Here is a 19,680-nt window from a genome sequence, read left to right on the forward strand (position 1 = left end):
ACAGGCAGCTTACTCAGGGACTCAGGCTTCAGGATTGTGTCTGATGCAACTGAGGTCCATCAGCTGCCGCAGCCTTTATAAAGATTTGGTGGGTTCACAGAAGTATGTGCCTCTAATACAGCACTAAGGTGACCCGAAACATTGCAGCGGACAACAGCAGATAAAAAATTAGCTGAACGGAGGCACCAATGACTGGATACAGCAGGATATGTCAGGCAACAATATCAGACTCCGTGGCCAAATACAAACGATTCACACAGCCGTCCGGGCGTCTCAGAACATTTGTGGCTGGGTCCATCACAAAGCAATTGTTTTAGCAATTCACAACCATATTTTGGTTTATCTAAGTTAGAAAGGAAGAGCAAACTTTCAAACTGGCCTGATCCAACATGGCTTCTCTTATGTTCTTGGATGAGTAGAGATGGTTTGCCATTGCCTTCCTCTGCATAGCAACCCTTGAATTCTTTGGTAGTCTCCTGGCCAAACACTAACTAAGGCCGACCCTGCTTAATTTCTGAGATCTGAATACAAAAGCATTTTTAAAAGTCCCCAGAACTACTCAAACCCATAAATTAGAGCACATCAAGGGCTATTTTTCATGGCACCTGCTAGTCGGTCCTTTGGGAAAGCCAGGATCAGATCGAGGAAAACAGTGCTCCATCATGTTCCCTGAACTTCATGTGTATACGGGATACTATGCAACTGGGCAACAATCTAAATCCAGACAGCCTGAAAACAGAAGCCTTCTTTCATGGAATCTGTAGGGGAAGGGACAATCGTGTTTCACATTAGCTATCAGTGCTCTGGAAAGGAAAACATACGTAACTAGCCAAGTGACAAGGTGGGGATGATGCTGGTCAGAAAGACTAAAGTTTCGAGGGGAGTCGTGTTGCCTACTTTAGATGGTGTGGCCTTTATCTAACAGTTAAATGCCTACATCCAGCCCCTCCTCCAAAGGAGATGAATCAGATGGCAAATAAGTCTTCTCTTTTTAAGCTACAAAAGGGCTCAGCATTATCAGAGCCACACTGTCAATCACACACTGCCAATACGGTTTTTAAAAAGTCACAGGCAAGTAGGGTTTGGTGCAGTGGTTAAGAGCGGCAGACTCTAAACTGGGAGAACCGAGTTTGATTCCCCACTCCTCCACATGCAGGCAGCTGGGTGACCCTGGGACAGACACAGTTCTCTCTCAGCCCCACCTACCTCAGAGGGTGTCGGCTGCGAGGAGAGGAAGGGAAAGGAGATTGTGAGCCACTCTGAGGTTCTGAGTGGAGGACAGGGTATGAATCCAATCTCCTCCGCTTCTTCTTGCCAATCTCCATGTAGTGCCTGGAGATCTAGGATTACAACTGATCTCCAGGCAACAGAGATCAGTTCTGCTGGAGAAAATGGTTGCTTTGGAAGGTGGACTCTATGGCATTATACCCCATTGAAATTTCTCCCCAAACCCCACCCTCCTTAGGCTCCACCCCCCAAATCTCCAGGTATTTCCCAACCCAGAGCTGGCAACCCTATAGGCAAGATTTCACTGTTAGGAATTAAAGGAGGAGGAGGAGAAGCAGAAGAAGAGGAGATTGGATTTATACCCCGCCCTTCACTTGGAGTCTCAGAGCGGCTTACAAACTCCTTTCCCTTCCCCTCCCCACAACAGACACCCTGTGAGGTGGGTGAGGCTGAGAGAGCTCCCTTGAGAACTGCCCTTGAGAGAACAGCTCTGAGAGAACTTGTGACTGACTAAGGTCACCCAGCAGCTGCATGTGTAGGCGTGGGGAATCAAACCCAATCCGCCACCAAGGAAGTCCAAGCAGGGCCGGCCCGAGGTTATTTTGCGCACTAGGCGAGGCTAGCTTGTGGCGCCTCCCCTCTCACCGCAGATCTATATAATCTACACAGGCTGCAGACAAAGTGTGTGTGTTTTAAACATCTAGCGTTCTAGAGAACATGAGAGCCTGCACGATGTATTATTTTGCTTGGTCCTTTTTTTTTTAAATGATACTGTCCGCAAAGAGCTCTAGATGGAGCCAAGGAAACGGATCACATGCCACTCCCCCCCCCCCGCCGCCCTTTGCACACTATCCCTAGTGCAAATTCTGTAGTCCCCCACCACCACCAAAAATGAGAGTTTTTAGCCCCTGGAGGAAGGGACTCACCGGAGCACCCTGTGCCTTTAATGTCTGCCCTGACAGACCACGGAAGTCGGTGCGGAGAAGCAGCGCAGGACACAATATACTGCCCAAGTATAATGCACCGGCTGCAGAACGATAGATCTTAGAAAGCAAGAAGTGCCCTTTCTCCTGCGTGGGAGGGGGAGGAGGCCGGCTGGGGTGTCTCTTGTGTGTGCCTTGCAGTGAGCGTGCTGGAAGAGGAGGTGGAGGCAACAAAGCGGGTGCCCAGAAAGCCATGCTGGGGGCGGGCGGGCGGCTGCAGGGGCCTTGCTGTGCCCCTCGGAGTTCTGCGCCCTAGGCCGTCGCACTAGTTGGCCTAGTGGAAGAGCCAGCCCCGAGTCCAAGGTCATCATGCAGAGGCAAGCAATGGCAAATCACCTCTGTCCATCTCTTGTAAAAAAAAAACTCAGTGGGGTCGCCGAAAGTCGACTGTGATTTGACGGCACTTTCCACCACCAGCAAACACACAATTGTTCAAAGAGCCATCTCCGAACACCTTACCTTGGGACAGCAAGCCAGGTAAGGAAAGCCTTCGGCAGGCTCCTTCGGACTCCTCTTCTCGAATGTCCACCAGGCTGGAGCTCTTCTTACCCTGCATCGACTCCAGCTTGACCTGCTCCTCTCGGCTCTCTTTCGGCCCGTCTGGGCCTGGAGAACCGCCGCTGGATGGAGATGCTGCATCACCAGGGGTCGTGCCGTAGAAGTTAATTACCTTCTTCAGAGACAAGGCTTCATAGGTGGCCGCTACTCTCACACCGACTGCTGACGCGCAAGAGACAACCAGGCTGTTCAGGGCAGACGTGCCGGGACCAGTTGGGCCAGGTAAGCAAGCGACGAGTTCCTCTTCTTGAGATTGCTAGAAATACAGAAAAAGAAACTCAAGAAGTCTCTTATGTTGGGCAACCTAGAATCGGGGGGCAGGGTTACAACAAGATCAGACCGCTCTCACCACAGCTTGATTTTACGATACTATCAAAATAATACCGAAATGCACACAACACTTCCAGGTCAGAGTGGAGGATTAGTTATTCCATTAAACTGCTTCCACTCTGTAACGTATGAATACTGTTGTGACAAAAAGTTGCTCACAAATACTATACCCAGGCTCACAAGCAGAAGAGCAAAGTTGTATGACAACTTCATTTAACTGTTTAGATCAGATTCTCCAGTCTGGTGCCCGTGGGGGCCATGGTGCCTGCTGACACTTGTCCTGACAACCGCCAAGTGCTTGCAGAAAGTGGGTGGGGCCAGGTGGGGCCAGCAAGGTTTCTGATTGGCTGTGCAGATTTTCAAAACCATTGCATTGGCAGTGACTGATGCCACAGGACAAGGATCTTCATTGTGTAACTGGAAGTAACCTGCAGCAGCCATTTTGTGGCTGGCTCTGCGTTCTGTGGCAGCCATTTTGTGACAGCTATTTTGTGCTGCGCCCACCAGTGTTCCCTCTAAGCTGAGTTAGTGTGAGGTAGCTCACAGTTTTTTAGCCTTCGGCTCACACGTTTTTGTCTTAGCTCAGGAAGGATGGCTCTAGAGCAAACTAATGTGTGCAGTAGCCAAATTGCTCGCTCACAACCTTAATGAGGGTAGCTCACAAAGTAGAATTTTTGCTCACAAGACTCCACAGCTTAGAGGGAGCATTGGCACCCACCACACTGTCTCAGAATTCCAAATGTGCCCACAGGCTCAATTAGGATGAAGACCCCTGATTTAAATTAATAAAAATAAAACCCATATACCCGACTCCTCCCAGTGAAACACTTCTGTTGCTATAACTGGGTTGGTGCTACCACAAGCATTCTACCCAAGCGCAGGCAAGCCTCAGAAGATTAATATTTGGGTATCTTAATGGAGGCAGGCAATGGCCAACCACCTCCAAATGTCTCTTGTCTTGAAAATCGTGTGTGGTCACCGTAACACAGCTGTGTCTTGATGGCACTTTTCACCACTACATCTTAAGTTATCCAAAGTCTGGTCTTCTGCAGATATGCAAATACAGACAATAGGTCAGTCTAAGAAACAGGATCCTGCAAATCCAGAAGAATTCCCAGGTTGGCAAGAATATCTTTGATTTAGGGGAAGAAATCCCTAACAATGTGGAGTCCAGGCAGCACTGTGGGTTGCCATAGCAACTCAAAATGGTGAGCAAAAATGCAGCAGGTGCCACCGGAAGCAGCAGCTTCCGGAACTGCCAACCGCACAGGGAGACAAAAATCTAAGCAAGCTGGGAGAGGTGAGCTAAAGCAGCAATCGTGTAGAGAAGAGGTAAGCCAAAGGCAATGGGGTGAGGAGGAAGAGGAAAAGGAAATGTCCCTTCCCTATGAGTTTCCCCTGTAGTAAGAAAGATCATCATCAATCCACCATCTTCAAGTCATCAGAACGGTCAATACCATATTCTTCACCAAAACGCAATGTATCAGTCATAATATACATTGATACAAATAAAAGGAAGGTACTACGTTTTGATTCTATACTACAATACCTGTTTATTTACATTTTAACCCACTTATTCTTAAAAGTTTACTTTCCAAGCAAAGTCTCCATTTTATTAGTGAGCTCACTTTAGACAAATGAAAAACCACTGATGCCATGACAAACTCACAGTTAGCATTTTCAGGGTTTCAAACAAGATTCAAAGGGAATTAAAGACTGCGTCCTGCAAATTGTTTCAGAAAAACCTCCAAAATTACAGCCATCTCTGAATTCAACTAATAATGAAATACTCCCTATAGCCTCCAAAGAGTTCTGTTTTTTAATTTATTAAAACATTTATAGCCCACCTTTCCTTATGGTTCAAGGCAGCTTATGATAGTAGTTAAAACCTTCCCAGCTAAAACCAAAAATAAAACAACAAACCCCAAACATCTCCCTCTCCTCTCCCCCCACAAGTGATGTCTCATTGCAAAGCCCATATTTTCTCGTCCCTACATGCTACGCTTGTTTACCCTGATTGTGGGGGAAATCATGTGTATGTTGACACTAATATCTAGTACTACTAGTCAAGTGATGTTATACCTCATGTTTCTGGGAAACAGAGGCAATTTCCACACAGCATTCCGGGTGGCGGATATTACAGAGCAGATATTATTTCCTTGTACTTAGCTCGGAGAAAACAAGCAATCTGTATTTGGAGCGGTGATTATTCTTCAAGAGCACATACTCTCTAACAGTTCCATAAACACATACCTAGCAGCCCCTAAGGATTCTTCACTGGGGTGTTTCTAAAGTCGTACCCAGCTAGAGTTACCAGGCCCCTCCTGGCCACTGGTGGTGGTGAGGGTGGGTGGGTTTGCCAGCTCCAGGTTTGGAAACTGCTGGAGGTTTGGGGGCAGAGCCAAGGGAGGACAGGAATGCGACTGGGGTACAATGCCATACATTTTACCCCCCCAAAGCATCAATTTTCTCCAGAGGAACTGATATCTGTAGTCTAGAGATTAGCTTTCCAGAGGAGAGCAACGGAGATGGTGAGGGGTCTGGAGACCAAGTCCTATGAGGAAAGGTTGAAGGAGCTCGGCATGTTTAGCCTGGAAGAGGAGACAACTGAGAGGTGATTTGATAACCATCTTCAAGTACTTGAAGGGCTGCCATCTAGAGGATGGTGCGGAGTTTGTTTTCTGTTGCCCCAGAAGGTCGGACCAGAAACAACGGGCTGAAAATCAAAAGTTTTCGGCTAAACATTAGGAAGAACTTCCTGACACAGCGGTTCCTCAGTGGAACAGGCTTCCTCGGGAGGTGGTGGGCACTCCTTCTTTGGAGGTTTTCAAAGAGGCTAGATGTCCGTCTGACAGCAATGCAGATTCTGTGAACTGAGGCAGATCCTGAGAGGAGGGCAGGATGGCTTGCCTCAGTGCTTAGTTCTTGTGGCCCTTTTTTATATGCCCAGGGAAATGCTGATTGCCACTTTGGAGTCAGGAAGCAATTCTGGAGGCTTTTGTTATCTTCTAGGCATGGAATAGGGGTCGCTGGGGGTGTAGGAGGGGGAGGTATTTGTGAATTTCCTGCATTGTGCAGGGGTTTGGACTAGATGAGCCTGGAGATACCTTCCAACTCTATGATTCTATGTAATTCCAGATGATCCCCAAGTCTCACCTGGAGGCTGGCATCCCTATGCTCAGCACATGAATATACACCTCAACCATAGCTAGACTGTATACGGAAGCCGAGGATCTGGTGGGAAGGCCTGACACTCTACATGGGAGGTATGTGTACTTCCTTTCCTGAGAGGGCTTCGGAGAGGGACACTTCTGGTATATTTACAGGATAAAAATCCCAAGGAGGTAAGGATGGTCAGCCCAATTAAATATAGAAAAGATACTACTGTACCAAAATAATAAAATCCAGCATCTCAGTAGTACACTTTTGGGAATGCAAGCTATATCAAGAAGAGGCGATATCATTTACTGATGTGAAAAACAGCCCAGTTATATTGGGCTTTGAAGTCCCGATAGCCAGCCAAAGTGCAAAACGAGACCTGCAGGTGACTGAACGGCGTTGCCCTATACTGAACAATCATGCATGGCACATTCGTTTTAATTGCACATATACAACTGCAGCTACGGAAATAAAATCCCTCAAATTACACACAAATCGTAACGCACAGCAGAAGCCTCTTTGCGGCGAAGAAACAAGACGGGTTAAACTGTAATGGTCTTTCCACCAAGCGAAACCGTTTCGAACGCATCATTACCGACTAGGGTCAACCTGATTTCGGCACAGCCGGAGGCCTTCGCCGCACATCACAAGAATAGGTATTGTAAGGAGGCTGCTTGGAGGCCGCTCTCTCTTCATTAGAGAAAAGCAGGCTTGACAGGGTTTCTAACAGTGCATCGCAAAAGCAGGTAGAATTACACAGATTTGGTGCTGTGAGACTAATGAATTCCAAGGTTTTTTGTTTAAATCAGAACGGAGAGAAGATCAAACCTTTACTACCCTACCAACCAGACGTACACAATGAAAGTGGAATACCTTTTCGGATATGCAAGAAAGCAGAGATCCCCTCTGTTCTCTCTGACATTCTATACCACAACACTGTAATCTTTATGGAATTCCTAGTTGCCTCTGCGCCTACAAAGTGTAAAGTGATAAAATCTGCTACATCTATAGATTTCCTGCAGCATTTCTTTTCTTTTTTTTAATATTAAAGGCATACAAAGAGTACCTACAACGAATATTCTCCTGGTGCCCTGACCTGGATAGCATCCGATCACAGAAGCTAAGCAGGGTCAACTTGGGTGGGAGACCTCCTAGAAACACCAGAGCTGGGAGGGCAGGGGCAGGCTTTATTTATTTAATTTGATTTATATCCCGCCCTCCTTGCCGAGGCAGGCTCACGCACCTCTCTGAATATCCTCTCTGAATATCCTCCAGGCCCCCAAGTACGGGTCAGTCACCAAAGGTCACTGTGACTTCCAGGTGACCGCACACAGACACACATGCAAACATATAAAAACACACACACACACACAAATATTCTCCTGGTGTAAGCCTGGGATCAACAAATCCAAGGTACCAGGATGCCTAGAAACTTCATCAGGGTGCCTAGTATTTTCAGCAGTCATTTCCTCTAAGGGCCTCTTGGTGAGCAGTCAGGTTAGAACAGATAAAAGGAAGTACTTCTTCACCCACGGAGTGATTAACACGTGGAATTCACTGCCACAGGCGGAGGTGGCGGCGGCTACAAGCATGGACGGCTTCCAGAGGGAATTAGATAAACATATGGAGCAGAGATCCATCAGTTGCTATTAGCCACAAGGTACAGATAGGAACTCTAGGGCAAGTGATGCACTGTATTCTTGGTGCTTGGGGAGGGGGGGCAACAGTGGGAGGGCTTCTACTGTCCTGGCCCCACTGATGGACCTTCTGATGGCACCTGGTATTTTTGGCCACTGTGTGATACAGAGTGTTGGACTGGATGGGCCATTGGCCTGACCCAACACTGGCTTCTCTTATGTTCTTATGATTCTCAGTAGAAGTAGGGAGGGTCCATGGCTCAGTGGCAGAGCATCTTTCTACCTAACAACCTGAACAGCTGCTGCCAGTCTGAGTAGACAATCCTGACCCCGATAGACCAATGGCCGGAATCAGCATAAGGCAGGTTCATGTGTTCAAGTACAAAGCTTATTTAGAACAAAGTTTGAGTCCAGTGGCACCTTTAAGACCAACAAAGTTTAATTCTGGGCATAAGCTTTCGTGTGCACGTGAAGAAGTGTGCATGCACATGCACACAAAAGCTTATACCCAGAATTAAACTTTGGGTGTGCCACTGGACTCAGACTTTGTACTGTTGCTTCAGATCGACACGGCTACCCACCTGAACAAAGCTTATTTCGGTAAGGGATAGAGGTTAGCTTTTTGCTGTGATGACAACCAGGATTAGCCCATATTTATATGCATGCTACGACCCCTTTGTTACAGCTTTTTTAAAAATGACAAGAACCTGCAAAGAGTTTAGGATTAGGCTTTGTGGTAGCAATAATTTGAAAGTATGGTAATTAAAAATGTAAACTCCCATAAGGCTGGGGGGAAAAAAGGTCTGGCTCCTAAATTTTTGGAGCTGCTCATAAAACCAATGAAAACCTGCCAAGTCTTGGTATAAGCCACCCACTGGAACAGACCTTCAGACTGAAAACCCTGCTTGAAAACCTGAAATGATTAATGTTTAACCCAGCTATACAGACCCATCTGCCATCTCTTGGCAGAGGCGAAGCACATATTCAGCAAGCGCGAGATTCATTGCATACCTTTGCACAATTTTAGCAACTGTCCAAAATATGAAATGAGGGGGGGAAATATCTACCATAATCAGCTCTCACTTCCTAAGAGGAAACGATTCCTGTTCGGGGTGAGACAGATGCACTTAATATTCCTTCACATGTCCAAAGAGTTCAGGCCTGCCACTAAAACAGGTTCTAGGGTGAGCTATTAGCTATAAGGAAAGCCGAGCGCTGAAGAATAGATGCTTTCGAATTATGGTGCTGGAGAAGACTCTTGAGAGTCCCTTGAACTGCAAGGAGATCGAATCAGTCAATCCTAAAGGAAATCAACCCTGACTGTTCCCTGGAAGGCCAGAAACTGAAGCTGAAGCTCAAATACTTTGACCACCAAATGAGAAGGGAGCACTCACTGGAGAAGACCCTGATGCTGGGAAAGACTGAAGGTCAAAGAACAAGGGGACGGCAAAGGACGAGATGGTCAGACAGTGTTATCAATGCAATGAACATGAAATTAAGCAAACTTTGGGGGACGGCGGAAGACAGGAGGGCCTGGCATGATGTGGTCCATGGGGTCCCAAAGAGTCAGAGTCGACTGTGTCACTGAACAACAACAACAACATTAGTGGGCTCCTTCGCTTTCACACTTTATAACAAATCAACCAAACAGAAAAAATAACATGTGCCCAGACATCCCAACCTCAAAGCAACTTAGATGGTAAAGAGGAAGGCTCTGTTTTTATAGAACACTGATCAGGAGACTGCACTCATTATTAGCCACTTCTGGTACTTTGGTGAACATAGACTGCATGCATCACTTAAACCTGTGCTTTCATAACGTATTCTAGGAAACCCCAGGGTTCCTCATAAGCTTCTCAAGAGCTCATCGATCTGAAGATCAGTTACGAAGGAAAGGTTTCCCTGGAAGACAGCTATCCCCACTGCTACTCATCTTTCCCTGCAACGTACAAGCGCAGGAGTATGTGTGCTAGATCGCATTACCCATTCAAAGCAAGGCCGTCAGCAAAGTCAACAGTCCTGACCCCACATGAACTGAGTGGCGTTTGCTGCAGAGCCCTCGGTTACACGCTAGCATTTCGCGGCAGGTGGGCAACGATTCATTCACAAGTAACTGTTTGCGGAAGGTGGGAAGTTCGAACATGAGCAAGAAAGTGTCAGGAAAAGACACTGTTCATGGGCGGGGGGGGGAGTTTTAAGTGCTTTTGGTAACCAGAACTGCTGCAATGAAACTTTCAACAGGAGGCACAGTTCCCCTCTTTGTACACAGCTTTAGATTACAGCCTAAGAGCGAGGCAGAAACTATGCTTTTTCGGAACCACAACTCTAGCTTAAAATTACATTCCTGAGAATTCCAGTGGCACCTTTAAGACCAACCATGGCTGCGGTCACATGGAGCATTAGCCACACTACAGAGACGGAAGATAGGCGGATTTTCCGGGCGCGATCACACCGCAACATCTGGGAAGCGTAGAGCTCCCATGGCGAACCTGAGGGCTTCCCGATGAAGATGCGGAGTTAAAAACTAGTACCTCCAAGGTACTAGATTCCGGAAACCGTGGGGCAAGGGCTGGCGTCTGATCGTGTTTCTGGTGGTGGCATCCGGCGCCTGCCCATGTCCCTTCGCAAACAGGTTTTTTTCCGCCAAGTCTCCACGAGATGCGCACAAGCACCCAACGGCACATGCGCACAAAGAAAGCAAAAGTGCCGTGTTGGCTTAAAAAAAATGACCCCGTTTGTCATGGCAGCAGCGCCTAGCCATTGCTGGTGTGATCGTGCGTGTGATCGCCACCCTCGTTTACCTGCCGGCACCAAGGGAAGGACCCGGGGTGTGCCGCCGGCGCGTCTGGTCGTGTAATCGCGGATCAAACTGCGCCGGGGCAATTAGCCACGCCTCCCCCCCCGCGATATCCGGCCGGTGTGACCGGGACCCATTTATCCAAGGTACAAGCTTTCATGTGCATGCACACTTCCTCAGATACAGTGAAACAAGATGTCCTGGACCGTTAGTTAACTCTTTTTATTATCTGTATACCAATTTGCTGCTATGCACAGGTCTTACCAAATGTGTTATTCCAATCGTAGCTGTATTTATTGCCCAGTTATCTTGTCTCTAATTAGCCCTTCTTGGCAACTAACACCTCCCTCCACCTATATGTAACGTCTGAGGAAATCTGTTTCAAGAAGTGTGCATCTACACATGCAAAGTCTCTCAGTTCTCGCTTATACCCAGAACTGAACTTTGTTGGTCTCGGAGGTGCCACTGGACCCAAACTCAGTTCTCACATCTGTTTGTTAACTCTTGTATTTGTATGCTAGTTTACTGCTATTCAAAGATCTTACCAACCGCTTTAATCCAATCTCAGCTATAACTGCTCAATTATTTATGCATCTTGACTCAAACTAGCCCTTCGTGGTGACTAACACCCTCCCACACCTATACGTAATGGCTGAGGACGCCTTGTTTCACTGTATCTGAAGATACACGACATGCACACGGAAGCTTATACTTACATAAAACTTTGTTGGTCTTAAAGGTGCCACTAGACTCAAACCAGTGTTCCCTCTAAGCTGAGTTAGTGTGAGCTAGCTCACAGTTTCTTAGCCTCCAGCTCACATATTTTTGTCTTAGCTCTGGAAGGATGGCTCCAGAGAAAACTAATTTATGCAGTAGCCAAATTGCTCACTCAAAACTTTAATGCCAGTAGCTCACAAAGTAGATTTTTTGCTCACAAGACTCCACAGCTTAGAGGAAGCATTGACTCAAACTTTGGTCTGCTGCTTCAGACCAACAGAGCTACCGACTTGAATCTCTATTCCTGAGAACTGTAAGAGCCTAAGACAGTCACAGGACCATACAAACAGTAGCAAGGCAAATATAATCCAACAGATGCAAGTACCTGGTCAAGTTCCGTGCTGATTTGCTTCTCCCCACTTTCATCTGACAAAGGATCCGAAAGAACCACTGCGTGTTGCTTCGATGCCATTTTGTCCATTACCAAGGGATGCCCCGGGCTGGAAATGCCACTGTCTTCCTGCCCATCGCTGTTGGAACACACGCTTGCCTCATCGTACTCCGTGCCCCTAAGCGCCTGTTCTTCCCCGAGGGCTTTCTGACAGTCTTCGTCTTGGCTGCACGTTGCACTCTTCCCGTCAGGTGTTTCCAATGAGGGGGAGATGTGGTTTTCTGCTTGGGAGTCGGCCAGAACCACTCCCAAAGGGCAGCAGTGGTTATCTGAGATGATGACGTGGTCTTCTTTGTCTGTCATGGTGATCAGTAGCTGGCTGCAGTGGTTGCACCTCTCCGGGATAGGCTTCATGTCTTGGTTGGGGAGACACTGGACAAGGGCCAGGCTGTGATAGGCCCCGCAAGCGATCTGAAGCACGACCCGCCCGGCCAGGTGCTCGACTTTCTGTGGCTTGGTCACTGGGAAAGTGGTGGTGATGAGTCCCAGCTGGCAGCCGCTTCCCCAGGCCCATATCTCCCGGCTTAGGGAGAGCGCCAGGGTGTGCTCCTCCCCGCACGCCAGCTGTAAGATCTTTATCGGCAACAAAGGGCTGGTTTCAGAGTCGGAAATACTGACGGGGTTCGGTTCGGGGACAGCCGCCTGACCGGCCACGGCGCACTGGCCGGAGGAATTCTCCCCCCACATGTACACCCCACCATTCTCAGTCACCGCTCCGTTATGGAAGCTGCCGGCAGCCACGCTGAGGACGCGTTGCCCGCTCAGAGCCTTTTCCAAGACGGGGCAACTGATGCGGGTGTCTTCTAGCCCAGCTTTCCAGGGAAGTTTGCCAAAGCTGTAAACCTCACCACCTGGGGGGGGGGGGGGGGAGAGAAACACCAAAATGAAATTTCATAAAATTAACGTCATCTTTTTCTTCCTCCTTGATAACATGGAAGGGCAATACGAAAGTACAATTATTATATGACTAAGTGACTAAATACAGTAATTATCACAACTTAGTAGGCAAATGTACAGGGAGCTAATTTGCCCAAAAGCATGGTTCTACGGATAGTTACATCCGAGTCCAGTAGGACTAGAGACCTACAAGATTTTGAGGGTTTCATCAGGGAGCTTTGATCCTGGAAAGCTCATCCTCCCCAGAATCTGGTTGGTCTTGAAGGTGTTACTGGACTCGAATCTCGCTCTTCTCCTGCAGACCAGCCTGGCTATCCTCTGGTCCTATGGATGTTTCACTAACAGAAGCCAGATAACAAGGTTGCACTTACCTGTAACTGTTGTTCATCGACAAAACATGTGAGTCTACAACTCACAGTAAAGAGTTTATCTAAGACAAAATCCCACACAAAACTAGAGCAAAGTTTTTGAAGAGGTAAGTACAATGCTGCACATTTCATTAAAAGAATACATGGTGCCAGTCTTTTATCGAGTCCATTTTCTTAACTCTAGAAAAGCTGAAATGTCAGCCACGGATTCAAGTCCACAACTTAAGCCTCCGCCCATTTGCTCCATCTCAGACTCCAAGACTGTCCGATGGGGCTCTGAAGCCATCAAGTGTGAACTCGGTGGGAACCCCAATAGAAACCTTCTTATCACCTGTTCTTAACCTTAGCAACTCCCTACCCAGAAGCTCAATTTACCTCCTTTGCCTACAGGCCTGCTGTTCTCAATCTGTTTATCCCTGAGCTTTAATTCTGCTGACTGTACTTGTTGGGGGCTGCCTTGGACATCTGTCATGGAAAGGCAGCAAAATTAATTAACGAATTATCATATGGCATTGTGTGTAGAATAGCCAGGAGATCCTAAGACTGCTTGGCAACCAGAAGTTCTAGCTCTTTAGTGTTATGCACCACTAGGTAGAGAGCTAGACTTGTTTTTAAGGCAAGAGATGTTTCAGAGGTGGTTTGCCACTGCCTGCCTCTGCGTCATGACCCTGGTATTCCTTGGGGGTTGTCCTTCCAAATACTAGCCAAGGCCGACTCTGCTTAGCTACTGAGATCTGATGGGATCAGGCTATCCTGGGCTATCCAGGTCAGGCCAAGGCAGTGGAGAAATAGCTGAAAGAAACAACGTGGAAAAACTTGGCACTGTGCGTGTGAAGTGCAGACAGGTCGCAGTTGACTTTTGGTGACCCCTCGTGGGGTTTTCAAGGAAAAGAGACGTTCAGAGGTGGTTTGCCAGTGCCTGCCTCTGCGCAGCGACCCTGGAATTCCTTGGTCGTCTCCCATCTGGAAGTATTTGTGAAGGATCTCTTCTGTTAGTACTTTTCACCCCATGCGAAACCTCACGAAGAACGGTGATGACCAGGGGTTGTTTCGTAGAAAAAGAGCTAGGGGAACTCATCAGCATAACTCATTAGCATATGCCACACCCCCTGACATCACCGGAAGTGTGTCATAAGGCCACACACCCCACCCCCAATGGTCCCGGCCGCCGCCACCGGCCTTGCAGCTCCATGAGGGGCCCGGCGGTGGACCTCCAAGGCCGGCGGGAGTGCTAGGAAGCCCCGCGAAGGCCCTCCCTGGCCCCAGGCAGGCAGGGGTGGGGAGAGGCAGGGAGGAAGCAACTTACCCTCCCTCTTCTCCTGCCTCCTCCTGGCTGAATGAGGGCCGGAAGCGGGGCGGCCGGAAGCAGGGGGCGGGGCTTCGTCATGTGCCCCGCCCCCCGTACCTCACCCGGGGGAACTGCGATCCCCCCCCCCCGAAATGACCTCTGGTGATGACGATTTAAGGATAATCATTATTCCATACCATCTGACAGAAGGATGCCATGGTGTGTTCCAAGCGCTGCCTGCAATACCGTCTTTCCACTCCAACCTGGGAGGCTTTCGGGCGTCAGTGAACAGCTGCCAGCCTGCCAAGTGTAGACCAGGCCCCTCTCTCTTGTTCCTTCTTGCTCTGATGAGCTAGAGAGGAAGCAAAAATAAATTTGCAAAGGTAAGGTCTTCCCACACATGCACATCACTTGCGCTGTTTGTTTGTTCCTCTCTCTCTCTCTCACAGACACACTCATTATTGACACTTCACTGCTCATTGTCTATAGCTAATGCCAAGTAATCCACCGCAACATGCAAGCTGCAGGACCATCCAAAGCTATGTCCGCATGACCCCCAACGCTGGTCAATGCTCATCTGGAGGGAATTCAGTCTGCCTGTCTCCAGCAGTCACTATCAAACATAAAGCCAACATACAGAAGCCTGTGTAAATGGCACTGTAGCAGGAAGCTGCTCTCAAGGAAGGCGTTTGAAGGGTTTTCCATTTCAACCAGTTGCTAATTTTAAAAAGTAGGTGGGTGGAAATTATGTGCAGCCCCGGCTCTCCTCGCCCTCTATACTCTGGTTCGAAAGAAGAGGTCATAGTTTGAATAGATCTATCGCATTATTGATCATTTACACTCTCTGTGCCTCGAAGTGATGTATAGCTTTAAAAGCACAGGTATCAAATGTTAAAACAAGCCTTGCGCTTAAGTTTTCAGTCCTTCCTAATGCCAGTTTCTTCCCCCCCCCTGAGTTCGCCTGCCCAGATTTAACTGAATGCCAGTCGTTTCTCTTCCCTGCCTGCTTTTTGGAGGAGTCTGGCCACGGTTGCACATGTCTTGGTGACTTCTAGACTGGACTATTGTTGTGGGACTGACTTTGAAAAGTTCTTGGAAATCTCAGCTGATATGAAAGAAGCTGCTGGGTTACCAAGGGGGGGCAAGCTGTTCCTAAAGCAGTTTCGCTGTCTTCCAGTTTGTTTCAGGGCCCTATTTAAAGTAATAGTGTTGACCTCTAAAACCCCTAAACTATATATCACAAGCAGGGCTATTTTTGGGCAGGAACGCACAAGAACGGAGTTCCTGCTGGCTCCCAAGTTGGCCACACCCAGCAGGAACTCATTAGCATAATAGGCCACACCCAACAGCAGGAACTCATTAGAATTGGCTACATTAGGGGTGTGTGGCCTAACATGCAAAGGAGTTCCTGCTACAAAAAAAGCCCTGGGTTTTGACAACAAACAAGGTAAACAGAATAAGAAGCAAAAGGTGGGCGTGGCTGGATGACCACACTTCTGGTAACATGGGAATGCCGCCTAATATGCTAATGAGTGGTGCAGTCAGGGGTGTGGCCTAATATGCTAATGCGTTTCTGCTGCTGGGTGTGGCCTATTATGCTAATGAGTTCCTGCTGGACTTTTTCTACAAAAAAAGCCCTGATCACAAGCATACCCTCAAGGTCTGGTTTCTCCGGCAAGTTGCAACCATCGTACGGTGACTCCATAGGGTTTTCAGAGGTGGATGGCCATGGTCTGCCTCTGCATAGCCACTCTGCATTTCCTTGGTGGTCTCCCATCCAAATACTGACAAGGGCAGACCCTGCTTGGCTTCCGAGATATGACAAGGTCAGGCTAGCCTGGGCCATGCCAGTCAGGGTTTCCCCAACGCAACCCTATCCCAATACGCAAGTCATCTGAAGAGATCCCACTCTCTGTTCCCCTGCTGTCACAAGGTGGGCAGCTACTATACAAGATACAATCTTTGTAGTAGCAGTAACAAGAATTTAGAGCTACCTCTTCCCCATGTGGCACATTTTGGCCAATCCACTTCAGTTTTCTAAAGGCTGGTTAAGACAATTCTGTTGTGAGTGGCTTTACGTTTAAGTTAAAGCTGATTATTTATTCATTTAAAACATTTCTACACTGCCTTTCCACCCAATCGGGGTCCCCAAGGCGGCACATATAAAACATTAAAGCAATTAAAAACAACAGTGAAATTATAGAAAAGAGCCAGAGTCCAGGAGCACCTGAAAGACTAACAAAATCTGGGGCAGGGGAGGAGCTTTCCTGAGTCACTGCTCACGTCTTCAGATACAGCTCTTGCTCTTTTCTACTGCCACAGACAGACTAACACGGCTACTCATCTTTTAATTTATTTTCTCAAAGAAAGTGGGGTACAAAAGGGAAAAGGGGGGGTAGGGGAAAATATAGATTCATCAAATTTATCAGATATTATATGGGTTGTTACATACAGCAAGTAAAACCAGATGTATTAGTAAGAATACATACTTCAAATATAGAAGCAGACAATAAAACATCAATATTACAGGGTTCTCTCTTTAAAAGTGTGAACTTTCCTAATGTCAGTGATAATCTATGAACAGTAAGATTACATCTTTAACAGCTGAACAAACTTCTGCGCTAAAATTAAATCATCGTTAAAGCCTGAATATTGTCTGAATCGTTTGTCAAAATCTAAGTTTTATTCTTACTAAATATTTAAATACTAGTGGAATACTAAAAAAAAAGATTAAAACTATAATCAATATATTCATCACCTTTAATATGATATTCAGATTTAAATTCAGACACCTTTAATGGCATAGTAATATAGAAAAGATACATTTAGTTCCAGCAGATAAATTTAAACAATAAAAGTGTATATATTATGTAAAGAAAATCTGTGTCGAAGTGCAACTGATTCTGCTAAGAATTTTGCAACCATAATTGTGGTCTCAGTATTAGCATCATTAAGGAAATGTTGAACAGTTCTAGATTTATTAGAAAATAAGTGTGGCCGAAAGGGTGAAAATTTCATACGTGAGGATGTGTGCAGCTGGCAGTCCAGAATAATATGGGAAATTGAATCTGGGGCCCTACTGGAACATTTGCAGACATTCAGATAATTTAAAAAAAAAAGTTTAGATGGCTACCCATCGTGATCTATTAAAATGATAAAATAACCTTAAAAACGCATAAACAAGCAATACCAGAACCGGAGAGGAGGGGTAATATCTGTTACCAGGGGTATGCCAAATGAAACAAAAAAGTCTTCACCACTGGATAGAAGACACTGCTAGAGGGAGAAAGGCCAATCTTCCTAGGTAGGGGGGTTCCAAAGCTTTGGTGTCACAACCCAGAAAGCGCTTTCTTGGGTTGTCACCCGTCTTGTCTCTGACGGCAGGAGGAACTGAAGAAGGGCCTCCAAACATGACTAGAGAGAATGGGTACACTCATGTGGGAGAAGGCGGTCCTTAAGGTATGTTGATCCCAGGCTGTACTGGGCTTTAAAGGCCAATACCAGCACCTTGAATGGAGCCCGGAAGCAAAATGGAAGTCAGTGTATATGGGAAAAGACTGGAGTGATAGGATCCCTATCACTATAGGAAAAGGCTGTTGCCATGCTGACAGTTGGTTTCTGTTGTTTCTTTCTATTTATCCACTACCCCATTGCCTGGATCTACAAGTGCCATAGGTTAATGGATATCAACAAGCTCATTTTTAGTTTCAAACTATGCAAAGACCTACACAGATTCATCATCGCACGTGCCTTACCTTTTCTCCTTTGGGTCCATTAGTCAGCAAGAATACTCCATCACAAAATCATTCCTCCGAGAATGGAACGGGATAGTTCTAAACACCATTGAGTTGGAAGCAAAATACAAACTTGGCAGCTGATGCTTCTATGGCGCAGGATCGCTGAAAAGTGCAAGGAAACAAAACTAGTCCCAGATACCTAACTGAATGACCATCCACACAATCGTGGAATGTGTAAAAACATCCAAACTATTTTATAACAAACCAGTGCACAAAAGCTCAGCGGTAAGCCTCATTCTGCCCACGTGTCCTATGACAGGCCTCTACACTGTTAGAACAAAAGCCATTTGAAACAGAACACGCCCACTACAATACTTTGGGATTTTGCTAGCCAGCACCACTCCTAATATTAGTTGCTAAAAGGGCTGCAAATAAAGTTGCTGAAATACTCAGAAGAGAGGTACGTTCATTCAACATTTTCTTCACTGAGGAAAAAAAAAGACACACTTGTTGTTGACACTTCTGCCATAGAACAATACCTAGGGCTGGACCTTATAATTTCCATAAACAGGAGTTTACTTGCAAAGTAGAAAATATGAACTATACATATGTGAAAAAGAGCAAGAGTCCAGTAGCACCTTAAAGACTAACAAAATCTGTGGCAGGTAGGAGCTTTTGTGAGCAGTGACTCACGAAAGCTCCTACTCTGCTACAAATTTTAAGTCTTTAAGGTGCTGCTAGACTCTTGCTCTTTTCTACTGCTACAGACAGACTAACACGGCTACCGGTACAGACAGAGTCACAGTTAGGGACGGGTTCTGTCTCAGTGGCAGAGCATCTGCTTGGCATGCAGAAGGTCACAGGTTCAATCCCTGGCATCTCCAGTTTAAAGTATGAGGCAGTGGGTGATGTGAAAGACCTCTGCCTGAGACCCTGGAGAGTAACTGCCAGTCTGAGTTGACAATACCGACCTTGATGGATCACCAGTCTGTTTCAGTATAAGGCAGTTTCATGTGTCCTCATCACAACACAAGCAAGAGAATGGGATTTTAGTATGCACGTTTTGTTAGCTGCCTGGTGGCCCTTTAGAGGGCAGAAAGGCAAGATATCAATTCTGTAAAATAAGTAACGATTACCATATACCACCAATTCATGACATATCCAGGCCTGGTCTGCTTCCTTCCCAAGATACCAAGGATCCCATGGCACATTTAGTGCTGATTGAATTGGCTAATATCCAATCAGCATCACCATATCTTGACAGCACTTGATCTACGCAGTCATCTTTAGGGATGTGCAATTTCTTTCCTTGGTATTTTTCAGTTCGGGTCTGTTGGACCCCAAAAAATTTCGGGACTCCCCCCCCCCTCAAAAAAAATAACAACCCTGGATCCCAATACTGGTGAAGTATTCAGATCTAGGATTTTTCGGAAAACCCAATTTTTTTCGGGTCCAATACACCCGAACCGAAAAGCATTGAGGAAAAAAAAAGCAGTGGCAAAGCCGCTAAAAACAGCTGAGAGACAGGTCA

The 19,680-nt window shown here is 46.8% G+C and overlaps 1 protein-coding gene across 1 annotated transcript in view; it reads right to left on the reverse strand.

Moving 5' to 3' along the window:
- ALS2 (ALS2, alsin Rho guanine nucleotide exchange factor) overlaps positions 1–19,680 on the reverse strand; it is a gene marked incomplete at its 3' end in the record, with an annotated part of 74,607 nt that overhangs the window by 50,640 nt on the left and 4,287 nt on the right. The window contains exons 2-5 of the mRNA XM_015414627.1: positions 18,168–18,311; positions 14,610–14,764; positions 11,794–12,710; positions 2,670–3,024 (exon numbers count right to left, since the gene is read on the reverse strand). Coding sequence (XP_015270113.1) covers positions 2,670–3,024; positions 11,794–12,710; positions 14,610–14,764; positions 18,168–18,187 — 1,447 coding nt within the window. The remainder of the gene's footprint in view (positions 1–2,669; positions 3,025–11,793; positions 12,711–14,609; positions 14,765–18,167; positions 18,312–19,680) is intronic.

The sequence above is a fragment of the Gekko japonicus genome, unplaced genomic scaffold (assembly GCF_001447785.1).
Source record: "Gekko japonicus isolate JY-2015 unplaced genomic scaffold, Gekko_japonicus_V1.1 scaffold855, whole genome shotgun sequence".
NCBI classification, from domain to species: domain Eukaryota; kingdom Metazoa; phylum Chordata; class Lepidosauria; order Squamata; family Gekkonidae; genus Gekko; species Gekko japonicus.